At 34.7% G+C, this 10,549-nt stretch overlaps 1 protein-coding gene across 1 annotated transcript in view; it reads right to left on the bottom strand.

Moving 5' to 3' along the window:
- The window catches only part of LOC129218815 (putative ammonium transporter 3), a 38,740-nt gene continuing 28,191 nt past the window's right edge, over positions 1-10,549 (bottom strand). The window contains exons 6-7 of the mRNA XM_054853137.1: positions 7,551-7,867; positions 1-222 (exon numbers count right to left, since the gene is read on the bottom strand). Coding sequence (XP_054709112.1) covers positions 73-222; positions 7,551-7,867 — 467 coding nt within the window. The 3' untranslated portion in view covers positions 1-72. The remainder of the gene's footprint in view (positions 223-7,550; positions 7,868-10,549) is intronic.

Below are 10,549 nucleotides of genomic sequence, written 5' to 3'. Positions count from 1 at the left end.
CTCAATTAGGTAGATGAGTTTGAGCGCTTCTTTGAGCAGTTTTAGTACTTATAAGTAAATGAAATAATTGGATTATGATGTAGAAGATAATCTTGTAGTCGTAGCAGCTGAAAATTGTCTATCTTTTTCATACAGGTAATGTTCTACGTTATGTTCGACTACATCAGCTCCTGCTTCTTCTTCATCTGGTTTCATCCGTAACGGTACCAAGAGATTTATCACCTGTTGATTACATGAAACATTTCATTGAAACTTTAACAGAATATTTGTGAGATCAAAAACTGAAAGTAATATATATTTTTTATTGAGCAATCACGATTGCTTATTGTTTTCATTTGACCGTCCTTGATGTCCGGTTCCTTTTTCAGAATGGATCAGGGGCCTCTGCAGCACCGCCGTCCACGGGGGACGGAGCTGCTCCACTAGCAGCACTGTCCACAGGAATCCCCTCCTCCTAGGCGGTGGCGTCCATGTCCTGCATACACACACTCCTACATGCACACACGTCTATACACAAACACGTCCTTACACACATACACACACGTAACCGCCCAGAAGGAGGGGCAGGCTTGGGAGGACATGAGCCGTTTCTAGAAACAATAGCCCCCAATCAGTAGGATCCTGTCAGAACTCGTGATTGCGAAAAACATAATTTGAATTCAAATTATATATATATATATATATATATATATATATATATATATATATATATATATATATATATATATATATATATATATATATATATATATATGTGTGCAAAAATTAAGGACGAAGTCGAAAAATTAGCATATCAGCTGAACGAAGCGGCAGAGCGGACAGAAAGACAATCAGGAGATTAAGTAAGGTGATGTACGGTAGCACATGCGCAGATATGCAGGCAGACGTAATGGGGGAGTGTCTGAGTAGTATAAAGCATGTTTTCGGTGTAAGATCAGTATTTCTGGCAAAGAGATTGCACGCCGTATAGCAGTAAAATCACACCGAGTTGCTGCCTCAGCGAGAAATGGCGAATAATCAATCTGTTAGACGACATCTGGATGCTTTTACCCGAGGTCGAATCATTGGGAAGTTGGAGGAAGGCCGCAGTGTGACAAGTGTGGCTGCAGAGTTCGGAATTGCTCACAGCATCGTTTCACGACTTTGGAGGCAATTTCAAACTACAGGAACAGCTATCCGGGGGTTCAGTAGTGGTCGTCCACGAGGAACCACACCCACAGATGACCGGTACATTGTCTTACAGGCCAGAAGAAACAGGCGGCAGACAACGGGAGAAATCGCTAGACACGCGACTGGACGACCGATATCGCGTTTTACCGTGGCCAGAAGATTGCACGGTGGTGATCTGTTTGCACGACGCCCTATACGGTGTGTAGCTCTGACGCCTGCCCATCGGATAAGGCGTTCTCTGTGGTGCCGGGAACACCGGAATTGGAGAGACAATGAATGGGGACGAGTACTCTTTATAGATGAGAGCAGATTCAGTCTGAGTAGCGATTCTCATCGCATACTCATCTGGAGAGAGCGGGGAAGCCGCAATCATCCCTCGAACATCATTGAAAGGGACAGGTATGGAGGTCGCGGTGTTCTCGTTTGGGGAGTCATCATGCTTGGTAGACCTTCACATCTTCGACGCAGGTTCAGTCAAAGGGACCCGTTATTGTAACGAGATTCTTCTTCCATATGTGCGTCTTTTTAGAGGCGCTATGGGTCCGCAGTTCCTTTTCATGGACGACAATGCACCATGTCATCGCACAGTAGCTGCCGAACAGCTTTTAGAGTGTGAGGATATTGAACGTATGGATTGGCCGGCACGATCTCTGGATTTCAATCCCATGGAGCATGTATGAGATTTTCTAGGCAGACGCTTGGCAGCTCGTACCTTACCACCAGTAACGATTCGGGAGCTTCGATTGGCGCTGCAAGACGAATGGGGAGCAATGCCTCAACAACTCATTGACACCCTCATTCTCAGCATGGGCAGACGCTGTGAAACATGCCTAGCAGTCGGGGGAGATCATATCCCCTACTAAAGACCGGATGTTTCTTGCTGGACACCCATCACAGGGATGTTTCGGCCTTCAGTCGCATTACGCTCCATGAAACTTTTTCAATAAAGCTTCTTTTTATCCCTCTGATTTCTCTTTTAGTAAGTGTTGTTTACATTACACATGTGCTTACGTATTGGGGATCTTACGGTATTAAATGTGTTGATTTGGAAAGCTTTTGTACAAAGTTATATTGAAAAAACCGTCTCGTCCTTAATTTTTGCACACCAGTGTATGTATATATATATATATATATATATATATATATATATATATATATATATATATATATATATATATATATATATATATATATATATATATATATACGTAGTAGGGTCAAAAAGTTCCCGGAATAGTCGCTTACAGTCAAGTATTTGTTCGCTGGAAGGGAAATTTGTGTTTAGGAGGTTGGCATCACTGCTAGTGAAGGTCACATGAGGTTCAACAGGCAGATGTTGTTAGTCTCGTGCATGCGGTGTATTAATATTGTAGTCTCTGATTTCTCTTTCGTCGAATTGTGTAATGTCGTCATTAGAGCAACGTAGCAATATTAAATTCTGTGTGTTGCTGGAGAAATCACCCTCAGAGACTCTTGAGATGCTGAGAAAAGCATACGGAAACTCTGCGATGAAGAAATCGGCAGTTTACGAGTGGCACAAGCGTTTCCTTGGCGGTCGCACAACAATTGAAGATACTGTTCGGACTGGGCGGCCTTCCACTTCCACTACAGATGACAATGTTGAGCGCGTTCGAAAACTTGTGCCTGCGGACAAGCGAACAAACATCGATACTATTACCTCCGAACTTGGTATTTCACATGGGAGTGTTCACAGCATTCTTCATAATGACTTGAACATGCATCGTGTTTGCTTACACATGGTTCCGAAAATGTTATCCCCTGAGCAAAAGGAAATGAGAGTGACCATGTCTAGGGACTTGATTGAAATGGCTGATGCAGACGACAGCTTCCTGCGCAAAATTATAACAGGTGATGAGACTTGGTGCTTTCTTTACGACTCTCAGACGAAACGGCAGTCTGCTGAATAGAAGTCAAAAAGTTTACCCAGAAAACAAAAATTTCGCTTGGACAGAAGCCGGGGTAAAGTAATGTTGGAGGTATTTTTTGATTACCGTGGCTTGATTCATTATGAATTTATTCCTGAAGGGAGAACAGTAAATAAAGAAATGTACAGAGAGATCTTAAAACGGTTACGAGATTCAATTTGACGAAAAAGACCTGAAAAATGGGCAGAAAATGATTGGTTTTTGTTGCATGACAATGCCCCTTCACATCGCTCTCTATTGGTGAAACAGTACTTAGCTAAGAACAATGTTACCACTCTGAAACACTCACCATATTCTCCCGATCTTGCACCACCAGATTTTTACCTGTTTCCACTGCTGAAATTAGCATTGAAGGGACGTCGTTTTGCTAATTCATCGGAGGTGATTGAAAATGCGACGAAGCAGCTGAAAGAACTTTCAAAAACCGACTTTCAGGAGTGTTCCCAACAATTGTACGAACGCTGGAATAAGTGTGTGGATGCAGGAGGAGAGTATTTTGAAGGAAAATAATGTAAGAATGTAATATATATTTTCAATTAAATTGTATTAACCAATTCCGGGAACTTTTTGACCCTAATACCTCGTATATATATATATATATATATATATATATATATATATATATATATATATATATATATATACAGGTAGTTTTCAAAATAATGGAAACACCTGTGAATAAAAGTGACATATTTTGAATCTTGTTTTCATTTCGAAAGAGCTGCTCTATGGTTTTTGCTTCTTGAATGCATCTCCTTTTGCTATTAAAGTATTTCACTATACTGATTTTATTTGTACTCATAAAAATACACTAAATATAAGTATTTACATGGAAACAGTTTCAAAACAGTTGAGCGATGTAAGCAGAGACTTACAAAGGCTTTGCAAAATACAGGTAGAACATTTTTAAAAAAAAAGAATTGTTTTGTAAATTGAGGAAAAATAACGACTAATATGAACAGAAAAAAAAAAAAAAAAAAAAAACAAATCATATCACCTCCACAACAGAAAATCTCACTTGGATGTGCTGGTGGTACAAAACTAAACCTACATCAGCCTTTCGTAATTTGAACTATACGTACAGTGGCTCCCAAAAGTGTTCGTACACTTTGAAATTTTTTAGTAAAACCAAAATAACTCGAAACTGAATTCAAATATGGAGTCCAATATTTTTTCACATCATTCCTATGTCATTCTAAATACAACCCATTGGTTTTTTTCAAAATATTAACGGATCTACTTTTTGAAATGGGTCAGAAAACGAAGAGACAAAGAAATAACACGCCACAAAAGTCATCGTACACTCAAATATTTTCGAATAAATTCATGATTAAAATTATCATATGCCGTTTTATTATTAATTTTGCATTGTGTTGAGCCTTATAAGTCATTTGGCTTTAATTTTTTGTTTATTTATTTCTTAATATTGTGCTTATTGCTATAAAATCGCTGGTATTCGTAAAAAAACCGCAAACACCATTCAAAATTGAAATTTGTTTCCCACAGTTGCGTTAAATTGGTTTGAAATGACTCTAAATTAGTTAATTTATTTGTTTGTTTAGTAGATTGCTTGATAAAATGCTTTAAACAAAGGAATCGAACCGAAAACAAGGTAAGAAAAGGTCAACCGGCAAAGTTGACAAAACGTGATCGGAGATTTAAGGTTGAAAAAATTATAAAAAATACACATTTGAGTGATGTAAAAGTTTCTACAGAGTTAAAAGAAAAATTTTACGTTTAATTTTCTCCTAAAATTCTTCGCCAAATTCTCTGATTAGCTGGATTAAATGGGGCCTCTTCCCGCAGAAATTTTCTTGTTTGCACGAAAAACACAAAGCTTATGCTTTTCGTCACAAAATCAAGGATAAATAAGCTAAAAACGTTTTAGAATTACGTGTTATTTACAGATAAAAATGAATTTAACATTTTTGGTTAAATTGTTGCATAATTGTAAGTAGAAGAAAAAATTAGGAACTTAATCTTAAGAACTTAGTTGGATCAGTTAATCACTACGGTAAAGGTGTTCTAGTGTGAGGGTGCATATTAGCATCAGGACTTGGTAGTTTGGAATTTTTTGATGAAATAATGAATCATACTGTTCCTTTAAATATTTTAAAAACCAATTTTGAACTCTTAACCAAAAATTTGGTTATTGGAAACAACTTTGTTTTTTTATCAAGATAACGATATGAAGCACTCGGTTTTCAACGTTTGCGTCTAGTGCCTCAAAAATCGTCCTAAAATTCAGAAAAAAGCCCCTCAATCTCCAGATTTGAACTTAATGTAACGTATTTAGAAATATCTATAGGCTAGATTACGAAAATACGGCTTTAAAATGAAAATAGAGCTAGAAACAGTAAGACTCGAAGTGTGATTGAACACTTACTCAGAAATTACGCAAAGAAAAGAAGGAAAAAGAATGAAATCTATTCCCAGACGTTTAAAAGGTGTTATGAATACTGTATGATATTCTACTAATTAATAATTTAATAAAAAGTTAGATTATTCAATAATAAATAGACATTTTATAAAGTGTACGAAGACTTTTGTGACATAGAATTTCCGGCACTCTTTGGTTTTTGATTTTTTAAAAATTAAGTTTTAATATTTTTTAAAAACTCTTCATGTAGTTTTGGTAAAAATTAATCATAGATCTTATAATTAAATACCTGTTCCGAAATATTAATTCTAACCAATGGATTGGGGCCTATTTCGTTGAAAGTCGTAGGTGTACGAAGACTTTTGGGAGCCACTGTATATTGAAAAACAAATAGGTATGTAAATTTCGTAATGTTGATGCTCTTTCTACTGAACTTTTCATTTCTTTATTCATTCCTTTCGTTGCTGTTTTGAATAGTTTATATTTATGTATTTATTTGTTTTCAATTATTAATTTAAGTTACTCCTTTGTTCTATGATTCATATATAGTTTCTTTTTTACCACGTCGTGCATTCTTGTTTTGTGTGACTTGTTTCTTCTACTTCTATAACTTTTAGCCCTTATTTGTTATATATTTGTTTTTAGTTTTATATTTTTACTACTTGTTAGTTTACCGTTTTTACGTTGCATTTTCAATCTATTATTTATTCAACTTGAGTGGAGTGCAATTAATCGTCATATATGTCCATAACTATAGTACTCACTTTTAATTGACTAGTTATGGTTAGAGATCCTATATACGGAGAGATTGGACAACGGCGCGCAGCTATCCGCCATGTTTAGTTCAAGTGTTGTCAGTTCCTCGAAATGCTGCGCTGTGTGATTTTTTAGCTTTCCCACGGAAAATAGGACATTAAATCTTTTAAGTAAAGATTTATTTTTTTTCTCCTCGTATTTTCATTTAACTAAGTGAGTTCAAAGTCTGGAAATCCGTCGCCAATCGTTTCGTATCGTCATAGCGCTTACAAAGAAAAAAAATTTGTTCATAAAGATAGAAAACAAAGATATATTTGTAATCTGCACATTTCATTTCATAATATCAAAACTAGCCTCTAATTTTTTCGATACAATGTACAGTGATATTTGGGGCAGAAGATGCATTACGGTCTACGGGCAGTGAGCATCTTTGGACATACGATGGCCGCGCTCTGAAGTTGTTCAATCTCTCCGTATTTAGGATCTCTAGTTATGGGTATATTAGCTTGAAAAGATCTAATTATCTTAATTAATAGCAAAAATATACGTATTTGGAAGAGGAAAAGCTAAAGAATGAGTACGTAGCAATAGAACTGCAATCTGATGAAAAAAAGCCTTAATCCTGTCAGTCCATAAGAAAAAAGTCCTTCAAAAACTTAAATGCAAAGAAAACCCACTATAGGTGCTTGAGAAGCATTAAAATAATTCATCACACTGTAGATAAACACTAATGTTTGGAAAAAATGTAGTTGGGTTTTTTTTCGTAAAAGATATTATTTTGAGAATCCACTGATGGTGTTAATGGAATATTCATTATTAACTTGAAATAGGCAATACAAGACAAAACTGCTCCTTACCTGTTGGGTGCCCATAACTAGACATTTACCCTAATATTTTAGTTTTTTTTTTTTTTGCTCTCTAGGCAAACCACAAAAGACAAATTTTTTATCAGGGACAGCGAACGGTAATCATACTTTAGTACTAATTTTCAGCCCCCACGTAAACAAATATAATTTAGCACTGTTAAATGCCGTTTTTTTTCTTTTTGTTCTTAAGAAGGTGAAAAATAAAACAGAAAGAAATGGAAAACACTTTTCTGAGGTTTCTAAGAGCCCGGACAAGAAATAGCACTTTTTTAGAGTATCGCCGATATATGTGTTAGTAAATTAGGGTATTTATTTCAACATCGAAAAAAAAAATCAAGTATTATTTTATTAACTCTATAACTACTCCTATTTTTCTTACTACATTCGAAGTTTTTACTTAAAGTAATAAATCGTAAGTTGGATTTTACTTACCCATAGGAGAACATATGTTGTGACAACACTCCACGCAGCTAGAACAATAATTGAAAGCGTTTGAACTCCAAGTAGATGAAATCCTCCTCTTCTAAGTATTCCAGCCTGCCCTTTACTTAAATGTAGCAATGCATCTTTTTCTACAAAAAGACCGACAGCAATCATGCCCCAAACAGATCCAACTAAGTGTACAGGAATAGCTCCAACAGGATCATCTATTTTCAGCTTATCAAGTGTTGGCATTGCAACATTTGTCGTCAAAGAACTGATAATACCTATTAGTAGCGCTTCCCAGGGATGGAATAAAACGCATCCAGCTATGGATGAAAACAAGAAAGACAAATATTTTTTGTTTCTTAATTGAAAATTTTTTCATGAACCTACTAACACTTTATTGTTTCATTTAAGTCAAATCTAATGGTATGAACTCCGAAAGCACCAACAGCGTCGTTAGCTGCGAGGATCCATGCTGCCTGGCTCGGCCGCGCGGTCGGCTACGCTATTGTGGGACTGTTGTGGTCAGCGAACTGATTTTTGAATGCGTTTTTTTTTTTGATATTCAGGTACATATTTGACATTACGGTTACTGTAAAGTTGACAAGTATAGAATTATTAAATACCAACATACTGTACTAATATTTCATTTTTTTGTAAAGGAGATTTCAGTTTTCAAAAGCTCTTAAGTCAGAAGCAGAAAAAAGTTTTTTTTTTAAACAAAACTTTATTTTTGAAAATTATATCTATTTTAATTACTCGTATATAAGGCTGAAGAGTTCGTTTGTTTGAACGCGCTAATCTCAGAAAAATTATTAAATTGAAAAATTATTTTTGTGTTGAATATTCCATTAATTGAGGATGGCTATAGTTTTTTTTAATATATATATATATATATATATATATATATATATATATATATTTAATTTAAATTTAATGTTTATATTTAATTTATATTTAATGCGAATTTAATGTTTAATAAATTTTAGTTCTATGAATTCCATAATAGATAGAGGGGTAAGTTTAGTTCTATGAAATCCTAATAGATGGTGGGGTCAGTTAGCTCCTCGAGAGGGGCCGACAGTGTCGATAGCTGCGAGGGTCCATGCTGCCTGGCTCAGACGCGCGGTCGGCTACGCTATTGTGGGACTGTTGTGGTCAGCAAACTGATTTTTGAATGCGTTTTTTTTATATTCAGGTACTTATTTGATTTTTTAATATTTTTCTATTGGGTTTTGTTTTCTTTATTTCTTCAACATTTGTTTTTGTTATTGCAGTTGAAGATAGTTATTTATCTAAGTAAATTTGAATTGTCCTATTATAGAATTGTATTTCTCACTGTAACGTTTTTATTATAGTATTGTTTATTTGGCAAAACATTTTAAATTGCAGAAAAAAAACCCGCTTCACTCGCTAAAGGGCGGGGTTACGGTAGCGTGGTTGCTTATCGCGTTAAGCGATGAACTATACAGTTGAAGGATTATTTTGATGTTTAAAGCTACTGTTTATCTTTTTATGTGTTTTGGCGAATAGTTTTAAATTCCAAAGAGACTTTAAGAGGTTTTTTGAAAACAAGTATACACATTTTAGTTGAAAAAAATGATCATTTCACATCAGAAAGGGGAGGGGGAGACATGGATTTTTTTATTTAACGAACTTCCTTTAAATTCTTAGCATAGGCATTGCCTTGCGGGTACTGCTAGTCAAGTAATAAAAGCTAATAATCCTGTTTGCATTGAAAAAAAGATTCTTTCTAACTTCGATACACATGATTGCAATAATTTTGCATTGTTATAAATCAACTTTATCAGATTTTTTTCTGTACAAAGTTAAGCACCTTGTTTCTTACCCGTACTTGCATCCTATTGTATTATAAATACTTACTTATAGCTTCGTTATTCTTATAAAGACTGATGTTCATTTAAATATTTTCAATAATGTACCAACAGAAAACATTACAATACATACAGCTAAATTATTAGAGCTACACTCTATAACAAAAAAATTGACGCACCTAGAAGGAGTTGTCAGAATGAAATGAAAATTTACATTCATAAGGATAGCATTGATATAAGAAATTAACAACAAAATGATCATTTATTATTAGAAGGAAGCTTATTAACTTTAATAAATATATTAGAAGCAAATTTATGTAAACTAGTGGAAATGCCCCTTAAATTTTTCTTAAGATATTAAAATTATTTTGAAGTACTTCTGGATGAACGAATACACTACACTGTAAAAACTGAGGCGTAATAATTCTCCGAGTTTGGTGTTAAGCAATTCAAAAAATTGTGCAAATTAACGTTTTATTTCAAGTCAACACCATATCTAGCTTATCCATACACTAAAAGTGGTGTAATTGAAACCGAACACCGATATTGGTGAATTCTTACACTAACGTCACATGCGCAAACACCATTTGAGGAATATTTTCGACCCCGTTAACACCTATTTTGGAGTACGATTAGAAATCAGTCGGTGGCAACAAAACATTAATCAGGCTCAAGCACGTTGCAACGTCGTCAGCAAATAATCGTCGTGTGCATGGAATTTAAGTTTTAAAAAGGTATGTTAAATTTTATTTGTAATGAGAAATGTTAAGTACCGTAAACCAAAGCTGCTTTGCACCATTGTTGGAAAAATCTTCAGTCCATCCTAAAGATAAACTGATGAATATATTCTTTTATGAATGATCGTTACAACTTTAGCAGCCATTTTCAACATGGCAGATTTACGGAAAGATTTATGGTATGTAAATATAAATATGTATTATGTTGTGTGTGTGTGTGGCGCGCTTCCCGGGAAAACGGCAAAGCCTAGTAAACATTTTTTTTTTTATAATATAAAAATTTTTTGGGGAGCGAGAAACTTTATCGTTATTTTATCGTGATTTTTGAAAATTTTATATTCTACTGGTTTGTGTTTATATATACCAGACTTTTAAGACTGATTCAGAAATCTTGAATAAATTTGATTGAAATGTTAAACTGTTCCATTTTTAC

Source organism: Uloborus diversus, chromosome 3 (assembly GCF_026930045.1).
Source record: "Uloborus diversus isolate 005 chromosome 3, Udiv.v.3.1, whole genome shotgun sequence".
Taxonomy (NCBI): domain Eukaryota; kingdom Metazoa; phylum Arthropoda; class Arachnida; order Araneae; family Uloboridae; genus Uloborus; species Uloborus diversus.
This window is presented reverse-complemented; position numbering and strand designations above follow the sequence as displayed.